Source organism: Hypanus sabinus, chromosome 22, assembly GCF_030144855.1.
Source record: "Hypanus sabinus isolate sHypSab1 chromosome 22, sHypSab1.hap1, whole genome shotgun sequence".
Lineage (NCBI taxonomy): Eukaryota > Metazoa > Chordata > Chondrichthyes > Myliobatiformes > Dasyatidae > Hypanus > Hypanus sabinus.
Window position 1 is genome coordinate 43,530,378 of NC_082727.1, and position 16,937 is coordinate 43,547,314.

Below are 16,937 nucleotides of genomic sequence, written 5' to 3' on the forward strand. Positions count from 1 at the left end.
ACTGTCTCCCTACCTATGCAACTGATGATGTTACTTACCTCTGTCAGATCACTCTCAGCTTCCTTTGCTACTGGGAAAACAAATCTATCTATCCCCATAACTAAGCTCTTCAAATTAATCCCCATAACTAAGCTCTTCCAATCCAGGCAACTTTCTGGTGAAAATTACAAGTTGCAGGAGCAACTTAGTGTTCAAACATCATCTGCTGTGGAGGCAGAGGGGTGGCTGATATTTGTGGTCGATATCCGGCAATGGGAGTGAGAGTGTAAAGAAGAGTTAGCCAGTATAATAAAGTGAGAGGCAGGGGTGAAGCAGGGGCTGGCAGGCACCAGGTGAAGAGGGCAGATGGGGCCAGGTAGGGGAAAGGAGGAATTGAATTAAAAGATAGTGGATGGTGGATAATAGATAGAAACAGACAAGAAGAGGGAGAGTAAGAAGGTGCAGATGGAGTTAGGTTGGGTGTATTGGCGGATGGAGGTTGAGACAGAGACGGGATAGTGCAGACACAAGGCTGCAGATGATGGAATCTGATAAGTAATGAAGGTCATGTGGACCCAGATAGAGAAATAAGGGGCAGGTGAAACTATTTGGAGATTGGTTATGAGACCTTATAGTTAAAGTGACTTGGTGATAGACTGATGTAGACAGGTGCCTGTGTACGAGAGCAGCACCGTGGTGTTCTGGGCATTGTAGTCACTATTGGCAAGAATGACGTGGGTGGCAGTTTGCACCACCTGTAATGTGACTGGGGAGCCTATGGTGGAAAATTCAGCTAGGGAGTTAAGTGATACTATGGAATAGATTTTGTCAAGAAATAAAAGGAAAGTAAATGAGAGGGAATGGGTTCGGATGAGGAGGGACACCTGGCGAAAGGCATTGGGACTGGGGTAGAAGATGCTGTTGACTTCAAGATAATGACTTCTTTCATACCTAGTTGTAACAAAAAGCTTCATCTGGCTAGATTGATGAAAGCTATTCAGAAGGACATTGATAAAGTAAAATCAGTAATATGTCTTAGCAGAGGTAAAGTGTTGATTGCATGTGCTGATTTAAAACAATAGGAGAAAATACTGAAAATGAAGTCTCTAGATGGGACTAATACTGTTACTACATTGGTAGAGATTGAAATAAAGGTCCGGGTATTATTTCAGGGATAGCTCTGTGTGTATCTATGGAGGATATTAGGGACAACTTGAGAGGGAGTAAAGTGTATTGGCTAAGAGATGACAGACTTGGAGAGAAGGGAAAATATGTAATAGTTGTGTTTTTCTGATAAAGTTACAAGAAGATTTCATTCCTCGACATCTGTTGGGTGTTGGCTTAAAATAGACACAAGGATTCGGATGGAGGAAGATCATGGAGTGAGGTTGAAGAGATGGGAGGTGGGGGGTGAAGCATCTAGTGAGGTATTGATTCTTAAAAATAGACTTCCTTGCATTTCTATGTGCAGTAGTTAATCAAACAGTATGAGTAGGAAAGAAATCTGAATGGTGGATGCAACTTATTTGGGATAAGTTGGAATTAATGCAGAGCAGGTACATGAAGTACTTAGGAGAGAAGGTTTGGGGAATGACAGCAGAAGGAATGGGTTGGTTGTGGAGGATGATTGTACATAAGGTGCTACACGTTGATCTTTTCAGTTCAACTTATAGTTCTTCATTGAAATGCAAGAAGTCTGTTAGCCAACAAATAGGAATTTAAAGCATATGTTTTATGTTTTGGTGTTCCTTTGAGTGTTATCTGTGTATAAGAAACTTGGCTGTGATCACATTTATCATTTTAAGATTCTGGGTTATGAGGTTGTGAGTTATGATAGACGTACAGCTGTGGGATGCGGCTGTGCCACCTTTGTGAAGAAGGGTTTATTGTACAGAATTTTACTTTCTCCATTGATTGCTCAATGTGTAATTATTGAATTGTTATATCCACAGGGTGGGATCAGAATTGTGAACTTTTATAATCCAGGTTGGGAACCGAATGTGGAGGGTTGGGGAGAATGATGGTAACTTACTCTGGTAAAATTATTTTTTGTGGTGACTTTTGTGGTTTGTGGGACAGTATGACTACAGATGCTAATGGGACAGCAGTAGAGAAGTTTCTGGAATAATATGATTTAGTTTATTTAAATGATAGAAAAGAGACTAAGATAGATGTTGCCAATAGTTGGGGTTCTTGTCTAGATTTTACTTTTATCTCTGCTCCACTTGCTGTACTTAATAGCTGGGATGTCATGGCTGATTTTTGGGAGGTGATCATTTCCCAGGCTTGTGTATTGTAAGGATCAAGGTTCACAGTCAGAATTGGGGTTCGGGTACTAAATGATACTTTAAGAGGGCAAACTGGGGGAAAAAATTCAATTGAGTGTGGTAAATCATTTGACTGATTGTCTCTAGACAATACCAAAGAAAAAGACTATCAGAATATAATTTCTATTTTATGTGAGGCAGCCCATCAAGCCATTCTTTTGGTGTCTAGGAGAGTGGTAAAAATTGTGTTCCTTTTGGACACAGGAATGTGCAGAGGCCAGAGACCAGAGACAGGAATATCATGTTTTGAAACTTAGATTAACACAAAAACCTTTGATGAATTTTGAGCAGGTAAGAGTGATAGGAAGGGGAGTTATTTGGAATGCTCCAAGGGTGGTTTGGAGGAGATTTTTCTCATCAGTTGGGTGGGAAGCTGGCATGACAGTGGTGTGGAGAATGCTAAAGATAATGAATGGTGACAGAGGTTGTGACCAGATTTCAGTGTTAGTGAAGAATGGAAATTTGGCTGCAATGGACAAAGAAAAAGCAGAATGTCTGGGAAACATATATATTAAGAAGTGACAGTGCATTTTGACAGACAGTGGGAAGAATTGTGAGACACAAGATGTTTGAGAGTACTATAGATGATGACTATGTTGGCGAAACTGAAATTGACTGTCAACTGTGCCAAGTACTATAGCCCCAGAACAGCATATAGTTACCTGTCATAGACTCCAGTATCTGCCTGAGGCAGCCCTAAAGAAATTGCTTGAGTTTTATAAGGTCTGGAAGCTAGGAATGCTCCCAGGAGATTGGAAAAGGGCTATGGTGTCATCTATTGTTAAACGTGGGAAGGATCCTATGCTGCCTTTTGCTCCATTATTTATTTTAAATAATGGAGAAAAATATAGTAGTAAGGCTGATAATTGTTTTGGAGATGGGAGAATTCCTTAGTCGTTACCAATGTGGGCTTCTTAAAGGGAGATCTACATATAATGCCCTTGTACTACTAGAAAATGATACTTAGAAAGCTCTTACAGTAAAAGAATCAGTAGTTGTACTATTTTTGGACATTGAAGAAGCTTATGCCATGCTATGGAGAAAGGGCTTTTGATTAAACTCAGTAAGCTTGGTATTGGTGGTAGGTTTTACAACTGGATATTGGATATTTTGTTTGGCCAGTCATTTAAAGTGAGGGTGGGTGAAGAACTACCATCTGAGTTCTCGGTGGATAGTGGGACCCCCAGGGTGGTGTTATTAGCCCAGTTTTGTTTAATCTGATTATTAATGATATTTTTGAAGGTGTTGTGCCTGGGTTTGGTTTGGCTTTGTATGCTGATAATGGGACTCTGGAAAAATGGTCATTATCTGCCTATGTGGTAAAGTCTGTGCAAACAGCATTATCAGCAATGGAAGAATGGTCTTTGAACTGAGGTTTTAGATTTTCTGTTTCCAAGTCAAAGTATGTGGTTTTTACACAGAAACATAGGTTGGATAATATTCACCCTACTCTGTTTGTCTGTTTGCTGTTTAGGGTTCCTATGCTTAAATATTTGGGGCTATGGCTAGATTCGAGACTGAATTGGCTAACATATATAAAGTTTTTGGAGGATAATTGTAAGCAAATCAATAATTTTATGTGCTGGTGGCTGGGTATGACTGGGGAGCTTCTAAGGAGATTCCATCGCACTTTAATGCACTCTTGTCAGGATTATGTTTGAGTGATTTATGGGGAGGCAGCTTGTTCATCTTTATATAGGTTGGATGTCCTACAAGCCAGTGCACTTTGAGTCTGTGGTGGAGCATTCCAGACCATATCAAAAAATGCATTGGGGGTTGAACTAGGCGAGATGCCTCTTGATGTGGAGAGAAAAATTGAGCCTTGCACACTGGACTTCCATAATAGGTTGGCTACGTCCCATTTGACGTATTCCATTTTTTTAAATTAGTTTTTTTATACATTTTCTACATCGCTACAGATAAAAAACCCCCAGATCAAAATGAAGAACATTGATATGGTGCAAAAATAAACATACAATAATAATATGGTATAAAAAAGATAATTGAGGAAGCACCCAAATTGAAGACATGTAAAATTAGTATCCTCCCCAAGCCCCGCAACAAAAAAAAAGAACTCCAGACCAACCACAACACAATATAGAGAATATAAATCAGGACAATCAAACCCCCAAAACTGTAAATACACTTAGCAACAGAAGATATTAATGCCTACTACCAAAAAAAAAGGAGCTGAAAGCAAGGGACCGAGAAAAAAACCTTAGTTAAGAGGAAGGTTAGGAAAGTACTCAATAAAAGGTCCCCAGACCTTATGGAACTTTATATCCGAATTAAGAACTGAATAATGAATTTTTTCAAGGTCCAAGCAGGCCATAATATCGTTAAGCCATTGAGCATGTGAGGGCGGGGCAACATCTCTCCATCTAAGGAGGATTAAACGTCTAGCCAGGAGAGAAGCAAAAGATAATATTCGACACTTAGTTGAACTCAGACGTAAATCTGTCTCACCCCAGAAACTGAGCAAAGCAATTAAAGGGTTAGGTTCTCGGTGGTGATTCAGAATATACGATAACGTTATGAAGACATCTTTCCAAAATTTCTCCAAGCTAGGACAAAACCAGTACATATGAATGAGAGAGGCCTCGCCCCTTTTGCATTTACCACAAAGCGGACTAATGTTAGGGTAAAATCGAGATAATTTAGATTTAGACATATGGGCTCTATGAACAATCTTAAACTGTAAAAGGCAATGGCGAGCACAAAGAGAGGTTGAATTAACCGATTTGAGAATCGAGTCCCAAGTCTCATCAGATAAGGAGGTATTTAAATCATGCTTCCATGCCATTTTAATTTTATCCACAGGGGCACGTCGTAAGGCTGCTAATTTATCACGAATACATTATATTAAACCTTTACCTAGTGGATTAATGGAAAGAAATAAATCCATAAAATTTTTCTCAGGCATTTCAGGGAAGTTAGGAATTAAAGGATTAATAAAGTGTCTAATTTGGAGATATCTAAAAAAAAATGAGCATTGGGCAGATTGAACTTAGCAGAGAGCTGTTGAAAAGAAGCGAAGCGATTATCAATAAAAAGATCTTCAATATGTCTAATGCCCTTCCTATACCAATCATGGAATGCTGAGTCATACGTAGTAGGTAAAAAAAGGTGATTATGTAAGATAGGGCTAGAAAAGGAAAAACCATGGAAACCATGAAATTTCCTAAACTGAGCCCATATATGCAAAGTGTGTCTAACAAGAGGATTAACTATTAATCTGGACAAACTACTAGGGAGTACAGAGCCAAGGAGTGCAGAGATAGATAATTCTTTAGTGGAGCTCAACTCCATTGCCACCCAATTAGGGCACTCAGGTTGGCCATGGAAAAAAGACCAAAAGGTAGCACAACATATATTGGCTGCCCAATAACATAAACGAAAGTTAGGTAAAGCCATGCCACCCTCTTTTTTAGATTTTTGGAGATAAACTTTATTAATTCTAGAGCACTTATTCTTCCACAGATACGACAAAATAATGGAGTCTAATGAATCAAAAAAAGATTTAGGAATGAAAATTGGGGTTGAATGAAATAAATATAAAAGTTTAGGGAGAACAAACATTTTAACAACATTAATATGACCTACCATAGACATAGATAGAGGTGACCATTGTAACAGACTCTGTTTTATAGTATATGAAAGATTGGCAAAGTTTTCACGAAAAAGATCTTTAAACTTCCTTGTGACTGTAATTTCAAGATAAGTAAGTTGATTATGAACTACTTTAAAAGGGAGATCACGGAATGTTATTTCTTGTGCTTCTTTATTAATTGGGAAAAGTTCACTCTTATGTAAATTAATTTTATAGCCAGAGATCTGGCTAAACTGATCAAAAAGTGAAAACATTGGAGGTAAGGATGTAGACAGATTTGAAAGGAAAAGTAATAAGTTATCAGCATGAAGAGAAACTTTATGCTCAACACCCCTCTCCAAATCCCGGTCAATTCAGGACAATTTTGAAATGCTATCGCCAAAGGTTCTATAGCCAAATCAAAGAGAAAGGGACTTCTTTAGTGGAGCTGATGGGTGCCACATTTGAGGTTAAATAACTGGGATTTCTGAAAATTAGTCAAAACAGAGGCAGTGGGACACAGATACAGCAATTTGATCCAAGAGATAAAACTTTGACTGAGGTCAAATTTTTCTAAAACTGCAAAAAGGTAGTTCCACTCTATACGATCGAATGCTTTCACCGCATTGAGGGAAATAACACATTCAGGAAACCCAGTTGGAGGTGAATATAAAATGTTAAATAAAAGCCAAATGTTAAAAAAAGGAAGATGCTTTTTAATAAAACCAGTTTGATCCTCAGAAATAATAGAGGGAATAACAGTTATAAGCCAAAACTTTGGCCAAGATTTTAACATCAACATTAAGCAAAGAAATCGGCCTATACGAGGAACACTCTGTTGGGTTTTTACCCTTCTTTAATAAAAGAACAAAAGATGCCTCATTAAAAGAGGGTGGCAATTTACCGTAATTAAACAAATCAGATAATACTGAGAATAACTGAAGAGAAAGAAGTGAAGAGAATGATTTATAGAATTCTACGGGGAACCCATCAGGACCAGGGGATTTCCCTGAAGACAATGCAGAAATTGCAAAAGATATTTCTTCTGATGATATAGGCGCATTAAGTTTAGCTTTAAAATTAGATGAAAGCGAAGGAATATTCAGATTATTTAAAAAATGATCAACAGAGATATTCTCATTCAGAGATTCAGAGGAATAAAGTCGAGAATAAAAATTTTTAAATGTGTAATTGATTTCTAAGTGATCCGATGTAAAGTCTCCATTCTCCTTCCGGATCTTTGTAATATGTTGTTTGGCTTTGGAACACCTCAGCTGATTGGCTAGAAATTTACCAGATTTGTCACCATGAATATAAAAGCGACTCCTACTTTCAAGAAGTTGACATTCGACAGGTTGAGTAGACAGAAGATTAAATTTAGTTTGAAGTTCTACATGCTTCTTGTATAACTCAGGATTCTTAGTTTGAGCATACAGTTGATCCAATTCTTTAATCTGATTAATGAGGTCTAATCGATCTGCACAGGACTTTCTATTAAGATTTGCTGTATAGGAGATTATTTGACCCCTCAAATATACTTTCATGGCATCCCAGACAATCTGGGATGACACTTCAGATGATGTATTGGTGTTAAAATAAAAGGTTATCTGATCCTTAATAAATTTTAGAAAATCATCATCCGATAATAAAGTCGAATCAAACCGCCAGTGTTTATTCCTCTGAGGGAGACCAGGAAAATTTAAAGACAGAGTAATTGGGGCATGGTCAGAAATCAGTATACTCTGATAATCACAAGAATAGACAAATGGAATAAGTTGATTATCGAGAAAGAAGTAGTCAATTCTAGTAAAGGTATGGTGAAAATGTGAAAAAAAAATCTCTCTCAGTAGGATAAAGGAAACGCCATATATCAGAGATACCATAATTAGAGAGAAACGATTGAATAGCTAAGGCAGATTTAGTAGGTAGTCTAGTAACAGAGGACGATTGATCCAAATTAGGATCTAACCAACAATTAAAATCGTCATCCAGTATAAGAGAGTATGTGTTTAAGTCTGGTAGTGAGGAGAAAAAATGTTCAAAAAAACTAACATCATCAAAATTGGGGGCATACAGGTTTGCTAGTACAACTTTAGTATTATATAATTTACCAGAAACAATAATAAAACGGCCATTTGTATCAGATATCTTATTATGGAGTTCAAAAGGAATATTTGAGTTAATAAGTATGGAGACCCCCCCCCCCCCCCCAGCTTTGGCGGCAAAGGATGAATGAAAATGCTGACCCGCACACTTTGACAAAAGCCGAGAGTTATCAAAACTACAAATATGAGTTTCTTGAAGGAAAGCAATGTCAGCTTTGAGTTGTTTAATATGTGAGAAGACCTTCCTTCTTTTAACAGGGTGATTCAATCCCTTTACATTCCAGCTCACAAGTTTAAGTGTATTAACCATTATCAATTTGTTAGTGCATAGAAGGCAGCAGGCATATAAAAAAATCAAGCAGTACAATAACAGTCTGGGAGCAAAAATGTAAACATAAATCAGTAGATTCAAAACAGAGACATCCTGAATAACAAAGGAAAGCAAAAGAAACAGTGAGTAATGTTGGAACTGGAGAATCCACCCCACCCTCGCAACCCAAAACTAGATGGCTACCTAAAAAAGCAGCTAGCTCTACCAAAAAAATTAACCCAAGTATGACTTCCAGTTCTGTGTCGTTAACAACAGTTCCGTATAAATACTATAGCAAATAGTAACTAGTTTATGCACTAGAAAACATAATTACAAATAGGAACAACTTCGACAGAAGTATAAAACTTAATACAAAGAAAATCAGAAGAAAACCAAAACTAACCTACCCGTGAAAAATTATATAAGATTAAAAGAAAAAAAAAGGGAGGGAGAAAAGGGGGAAATTATAGATTCGAAGAGAGTACTTATCAACCATTTACAGAAAAAAAAGGCAAAACTTAAACTATGAATCAACCAACAGGGAGGCCTTCAATTAAAAACTCCAAACCTCCAAAACAAGTTAAAGTCAATTGTAGATCTCTGTAGATAAAGTTATACAAAAATAAAATAGATTACACAAATACAATCTAAATGTCCACAGGGAAACATTAAATTCAGATTATCTATTTAGAACAAATGCACTAAGTCCAGGGAGAGATTGACTACAGCCCTTAGAGTTTCAATAGATAATGTCTGAATTATTCAAGTAAAGTCTGAGTCCGGACAAAATAGTTTTACTTTGAGAGGTACTTATCAACCATTTTAGAAGGTCAGACCGGTTCCGAAGAAGACGGGGTGGCCGGAAGACTTCCAATAAATGCCTCAGCCTCCTTCACTGATTTAAACTACTTATTATCTCCAGTAGTAAGCGTAATTTGAAGATTGGCTGGATTTCGAAAGGAGGGTCTGAATCCGCAATCAAAAAGCACTTTCATTACACCTTTAAACTCAGCACGCATCTTCAGAACCTGGGGGCAAAATCCTCCACAAAACGAATGACTGTATTTTGAAAAGCAAAAGTACCTCTGCGGCGTGCCTCCATAATCAAATGGTTTTTCACCTGGTATTGATGAAAGCACAAAATTACCGGCCGTGGACGGGAACCCAGAGTTGCACGGGGAACATACATCCTGCGAGCCCTTTCAAGCTCAGGTGGAGTCGGAAGAAATTCTTTCCCAAAAATCTCACAGAGAAAATCGGAAAAAAAATTTCATGGCAGAGCCCTGTTTGGTGGCCTCTGGCAAACCAAGAATTTGTAGATTGCAACGTCTGCTCTGGTTTTCAAGATCCACCATTTTGGAAAAAAGTTTACTATTCTTCTCCTCTAGGCTGGAGCAGAGAGTTTCAAGATATTGAACACGGCGTTTTAAATCTTAAGAAGTTGAGTCAATGCGAGATAAATGTTTAGCATGTTCATCCACTCTAGTGTTGATCCGATCCAATTTGACATCCAGCTGGTTGAAAGAAGTTCTGAATTCCTTTAAAATATTTTGTCGATGTTGTTCCAAAGCAGCGAGAATGTCAGCCGGCAAAGCCGTAGAAGTTTCCTTTTTCCTGGTTTTAGTACTTTTGGTAGCCATTATAAGATAGATGTGTTTGCAGGCAGGTAAAAGAGACCTAATAAAATACCTAACTAAGGTTTAAGAAGGGAGACATATAGTGCAAAGATAGGAAGAATCACGGAGCAAAAATTCGGAGCAGCTAAACAATTGCCATCTTACCGGAAGTCACCGACGTATTCCATTTTAATGGATTGTTGGGGATATACTAGCAGAGTTGGTAGATGTTTTGTGTGGATAATTAGGGAATATGTATGGGAGTCTGATCTTCAGGATTTGTAGATTAGCCCAACTGTAGCCTGGTTGGGAGTCCCACCATGGAAATTCCAGATGTGGGAGTAGATTTGACGTTACTTGGGGAATAGGCAGATTCTTGTGGGTGGTGAGAGGGTATCTGGTTATTTACGGCAGCAGTATTTTTCCTTTTCACCTATCTTTACAGATGTCCTAAAGACCCAGTAACCTGGTGAGCTCTGGGATATTTATACCCTGATTTAATGTTGAGGAGGGGAAAAGGCTGATGGATGTGTTGTCCATCTACACAGCAGAATTTATGTACATTATCATTAGTCTGCAGTGAGTCGAACAAGATAAATCAAATAGAGTCGTGATCTGCTCAGATTCTGCCTCGGTACTGCAGGGTTTGGAATCAAAGCTTTCAAGGAGACTTGATCTGTTGATGGAAGGTTGATCTGTTGTATGTTCTGGAGAGTGTGGTAATAGTAGTACAGTTTTGTTGAGTAATTGCACATGTTGGTGTATTGGGTAATGACTTACTAAGTCAGAGGTAGATATTATAGTCAAAATAGGAAAGTATGAAGCCAAATCTTGGGATTGGAAAATGGATAGGAGTGGGACAGGTAGATGGTATTACAATTTGCTTTCATCAAATCTGCCCTTTGGGAAGGAATAGGAGGGATGCTGTATGGTTGTTGAGATAGTGGTTGGGACAAACAGGTTTGCACCCCACTTTGGCACTTGTTGGTAAGTATGGGACTGTGTGGTGTGATTTTTTTGTAAGGTCCCAGTGGCAGTAGAACATGTGATCATGGAGTGCCACAGATATTTGTTGGGACATTGAAAGCAGGTTAACTAATTATTGGGTAGATCTGGGGTGCCTAGTTTGCAGAACATTCTGGCATCTGAGGCAGGGGCGGTTAAGTCATGTAGGGTCCTGGTGAACTTTTAAATTAAGACGGGTTTGGGAGGCAACCTCTGATCCCTGTCATGGCTCCTGTCATTCTATGTTACAGCAGGTGATGGCAGTGCAACTTCCTGATAGGTGAAAGCTGCCATCAGCACAAAAGAAGAAAAAGAATGTAGACAGATATAAGCAGGTGAGATAGGGGAATTAAACTGTGTGATAGAGGGCTTGGGGGTATGTTGGCAGAAAAGTGGGATGAGAGAACAGCATTGAGGACTTAAGGGCCTGCATTGTGCTGCAAGTTTTCTATGTTTCAAGAACTTGGATGGATCAGAAGGATAAAGATGTGCAGGTGTTCCACTAAATGGTTATCTAGTCTATGCTTGGTCTTGCTAATGTAGAGGAGGCCTTATTGAGAATCTTTGGCTAATTCAGGTCATGCAAAAACAACCCACCAGTATCTTACTTTCCACATAGGCTCCACTCAGAATTCAATACTGAACTGAATGGAAATAAAATTGGAAAAGTAATGTATTTGTAACACATTTCTATGGATGAGCTACCATAATAGTTAATTATCATTGTAGAATTTAAAGTAAAGCCTTCTTTTACAGATACAACTTCCTCATTTACAATGCCTCTGTTATATATTGGATGGTGATAAGGCTATTTTTAAAGCCAGGCTTCTATACCCATGTGATCGCAAGTCTTTCTGAAGTAATAAAATCATTGGAAATAACTAAAGATTTGGATTATGAATGGAGGGCTCAATTAATGATGTAAGTTGCTTATTTTTCATTGTAAAATCACATATAGTTCACTAACGTATCAGCAATCAGGTAAAACATAATTACTGCAAAATAATATATTTGGTAATGACTTTTTGAAAGACTATATTTGTGATTTTTCATTAAAGCAAAATTTTAAGCATTAATAAAAGCTTACATCTGTATATTCACAACCTAAGGATATATAAAAAGTGCATACAGCTAATGAAATATTTTTGGCATGTAATCACAATTTATAACATAGAAAAACTGGCAGCTAATTTATAAACAGGGCACTTCCACAATGGCAATGTGATAATTAAAGATAATCCATTTGAATGATGTTAGTTGGAGAGGACGTGTTGAATTGAGTTAACACCTTGCTTTTTGAAATAGCAACTCAACTAAGCATGATGTATTCTGATATTTGATTTATATGAAAAAATTCTTTCATTGTTATTGTTGCTGAAGTGAAATCCCAAAGCAATTTTGTTTTTCATTTTGGTAGCACTGAGGATTATAATTTGACTTTGGAAATATTGGAAATGGGCTGATATTTACAACAGTACAGTAAAATCATAGTAAAATCATTTTACTATTAGCATCTTGATTGCAAATTTATTTAGTTACTTGAACTAAAATTTTACAGTTATCAAGATAGGACTTAAATCCATCTCTTGGACCCATATCTTTGGCTTCTGGGTGATAGTAATTTCACAGCTGTATGGATTATAATCAAGGGCATTTGTGGAAGCCCATTGTGACAAATAGTTGTTGTGGTGATTTAATGCTGGAATATGACCACTATGCTGCTTCTGTCTGTGATGCCAATGGCGTTACTCTGTGATATTGAAACATACAATACTGTCACATTCATTGGCATTTGGTGCTGGCTTCATTGATGTCATCTCTTGGCTATGATTGGTATGCTCTGATAGGTCCTCATGTTCTTAGAAGAGGATAAGTCAAATATAAATTTATGTATTCCACTTATGATTTGGGGGAAGAATAGTTAAGCCAGCAAGCCACTTTGCAAGTGAGGAAATAAGCAAGGTTTTAGATTACAATAATTTAGTTTAAAATAATTATTGTTAACTATGCCTCACTATATTTTTTATAAAAAGTTCAAACATTTCTACTTAATTTTTCAGAGCACTTCTTGAATGTTATTTGGATGATGGGAAAATGCAAGATGCAACAAACTTTTCAAACAGTACTGCAAACTTCATTAAATATAATGTTCCCCATATGTACCCAAAGATACTTTCTATTCAGGTAAAAGGGTTTTAGTTTGATATTTCAAAAAGAAGCAGATTTTTCAGTATCTTAGTGATAATAAAATATACATAATAAATCTACAGTAAAAACAAAATATTTAGCTTATATTAGCATTATCTTATGTTTTTTCATTGCCCTACATTCTTCAGTTGTTTCCTGAATTAGGATGGTTTGTGATGTGAAATGTGTAATGTTCCTTTGTTCCTACTATCTTTATCTTATCCAGCTTGAGAAGCTGTAAATACAATGACACTGCTAGAGAATTAGCTGTAGAGCTATAATAGAGTTGTGAGTGGGAAGGGTTAAACTGAGGAATGGGGTAACAACTTGAGTCTTGGGTTTGAGTTTTCTGGGTGAGTGAAGTTCCAGTAAAAGACTCCACTCCCAAAAGAATGTGGTTGATTTTTAACTTCCCTCTGCAATGCCTCATCAAGACATTCCATATGATGGCAGTTTGGAACAGGCAATAAACATTGGCTGAGAAAGACCCTCTGTGAATGAATACAAAGAAAATCATATTTTATACATAAAATCATCTGAATAAATGTGTCTGTATACCAATGCCTCCTGGGGAAATAATTAACCTCTGCTGTAAAAGCAGAATAAGCTGAAAATTCTCAAGGTCAGACAGCATCTCTGGGGAGAGAAGTGGGGATATACTTTGGGTTATTGGAGTACCACTTATAAGAAAGGTCACCGACCTGAAACATTTACTGTCATTTCACTTTCCACAGATTTAGAGGGATTATCCAGTATTTTTGGTTTTTGTTTTAGATTTCTAGCTTTGCAATTTTCCTCCACACAAAGGATGCAAATACATATGCATGCCTATGTTTTCAGTATTGCTTTAAGTTACAGATCATTTCACATGACTGTTTTTGCAGGTTAGAATCTTAAAGGAGCTGTACTATTCTTTAACACTGCATGTAGACTTTCAGGCAAAAACACACCTGCTTTCTTCTCTAGTTGGGCTTTCCAAATCATTATCTGGGAAGTCATGTGAACTTTTCCTTCATGAAGATGGGTTACCAGCTGGTTCAACCTACTTGTTTCCAGTAACCATCAGTAGATCCTGTATCTAAAGTACTTGCTGCAGAATACTGAATTCTGGTATTTGAGCCAATGCTTTAGAGTGCCAGATTGAGTTGCTCAGTGGCTCTGCAAACATGGCCCAGGCAGGTGAGAACATTTGAAGGGACAAGGGGACAAAAATATGGGAAAGGAGAAGTAAGAAGTGCATACTTCTGCTGCCTGAATTTTGTAAGTTTGAAAATATTATACGGTAAGGAGGAAAAGAAACATCATAAATGCATCATTATTTTCATGAGAATCAAAATAAAACAGATGTTGGAAAACTAAGAAAAAGAAACAAAAAGCTCTCAGCAGGTCAGACAGAATATGTGGAAAGAGAAACAGAAATAATATTTTGCATTGATCTGGTCAATGCCATTGACTATTAGGTGAATTACTGAGCACTTTAATAAAACTCTGTGACGTTATTAGGACAGTAATTGGGAGATAGTATTTGTACTTGATTGCAAGTGTGAGGTCATTGATCTTTGGCTGGGGCTGGTTCCAAATCCTGGGTGTAGCTTGCATAGAGTTGTTGCTGATGTCCTGTAATGAAATAGGTGTTTTTTTGGATCCCTAGTCTCTGTCAGATTTTGATGATGGTCTTCAACCTGAAATATTAACACTCGTTCTCTTTCCACGGATGCTACCTGACTTGCTAATTACTTTTGCAGTATTACAAACTTAAAAGAGTTGAACTATTCATACCTCTTCATGTAGACTGATCTGTTTCTAGAAACATAGAAACATAGAAAATAGGTGCAGGAGTAGGTCATTCGGCCCTTCGAGCCTGCACTGCCATTCAGTATGATCATGGCTGATCATCCAACTCAGAACGCTGTACCTGTTTTCTCTCCATACCCCCGATCCCTTTAGCCACAAGGGCCATATCTAACTTCTTCTTAAATATAACCAATGAACTGGCCTTAACTGTTTCCTGTGGCAGAGAATTCCACAGATTCACCACTCTCTGTGTGAAGAAGTTTTTCCTCATCTCGGTCCTAAAAGGCTTCCCCTTTATCCTTAAACTGTGACCCCTCGTTCTGGACTTCCCCAACATTGGAAACTATCTTCCTCCATCTAGCCTGACCAATCCCTTTAGAATTTTATACGTTTCAATAAGATCCCCCCCTCAATCTTCTAAATTCCAGTGAGTGTAAGCCTAGTTGATCCAGTCTTTCTTCATATGAAAGTCCTGCCATCCCAGGAATCAATCTGGTGAACCTTCTCTGTACTCCCTCTATGGCAAGAATGTCTTTCCTCAGATTAGGGGACCAAAACTGCACACAATATTCTAGATGCAAGTAGTACTATAAATTAAGAAATTTGCTTTGTTGCACAAAAGTTCCATAAGTTTACACCATTCAGTTAATTTTCAATAATATCTGCAGAGTCCATGCAATTGACTTTATGCTGACAACTCTTGTAAGCACTCTGCTTTCTAAGCTTTTGGACTGAAGCAAAAGATGATGTATGTTGCCAGTCTTTGTCAATGGTGGCAATTATGTGCCATTTAACCTGCAAGAGGAAGAGTTACATTATTGTATCTATGTAAAATATTTTCTATGATTGGAGACTGTGAGTGTTTTAGGGATAGGATGTGGGTGTGATGATTCGAGTAGCTTTTCTGCACTAATTGCACAAGGGTACTTGGGGTTTTAGTAAAAAATATTATTGGACGAAATTGTTTTGAGATGAGCGATTGAATTGTGCTTGAGACAGTTTGTGAAGCTGTTGGAAAATGGATCTTGAGATCATAAACTTTAGCCAGAGAGGGATTTTGATGCAGGATCTTAAACTCTTAAACTAGATCTCATAAGCCATTTTCTTTTACTGATGGTTCAAGATAAATTCTGGTCCTAGAAGATCTCTCTCACCCTTTCCAACCCTCTGAATAAGATATCCGGATCTGTGGCTGAAAGTTGAAATATCTGTTCTTATCCCTGGTTTCCTTTGCCCTTTTTCTGAGTAAAACCTGAACAGTAACTTCTTGCAGCTGTTCAAAGCAATGAGCATTGCCCTTTTAAAAATGCTGCCATGGCTTCAGTCACTGCCAATTATGAGGGGTGATTGATAAGTTTGTGGCCTAAGGTAGAAGGAGTCAATTTTAGAAAACTTAGCACGTTTATTTTTCACCTTCCCTTAGTGTTGCCGCCATGTCCTAGTGGACCTCCTTGTGTGATAAGCACTTGAGACTGAGATAGCAGATGACTGCACGAAGGCTGATGTCCATTTTCTCAGACAGTGCTTACTTGCAGTTTTCAATTATCTGAAACAGAAATACCACAAAAGTTATTAACTTCAAATTTTCTGCATAATCACTCAAAGAGTTGAACTGCACGTGCATGTAACGAGAGCTGTATAACTCATCTCCTTCTCCCTTAGGCCACAAACTTATCAATCACATCCCCACCTGCTGTGGACCACTTTCTGGAGGCCCAAGACACTGACTTCCACAAAGAAGGAAGTTGTGTATGCTCCACAACTGCTGTACTGTGTAAATATAGGAGGGGATTATGTTGAAAAATAAATGTGCTAGGTTTTCTAAAATTGACTCCTTCTACCTTAGGTCATGAACTTATCAATCACCCTTCGTAATTTTTTTCTGGTGCTGAAGCAATGTTCCCCCTATATTTTTTACAGCTGTGCAGACCAACTATTGCTTTGAAAAACAATGAGTTGCCGATTTCCATTCTGTGTTTAGTGTTACAATTTGTAACAGTATTGTAATTTGAAATACTGATAATG

At 37.7% G+C, this 16,937-nt stretch overlaps 1 protein-coding gene across 1 annotated transcript in view; it reads left to right on the plus strand.

Moving 5' to 3' along the window:
* The window catches only part of LOC132379569 (cilia- and flagella-associated protein 46), a 236,555-nt gene that overhangs the window by 14,616 nt on the left and 205,002 nt on the right, over positions 1 to 16,937 (plus strand). Inside the window, exons 5-6 of the mRNA XM_059947632.1 lie at positions 11,688 to 11,852; positions 12,992 to 13,115. Of these exons, the coding sequence (XP_059803615.1) occupies positions 11,688 to 11,852; positions 12,992 to 13,115 (289 nt within the window). The remainder of the gene's footprint in view (positions 1 to 11,687; positions 11,853 to 12,991; positions 13,116 to 16,937) is intronic.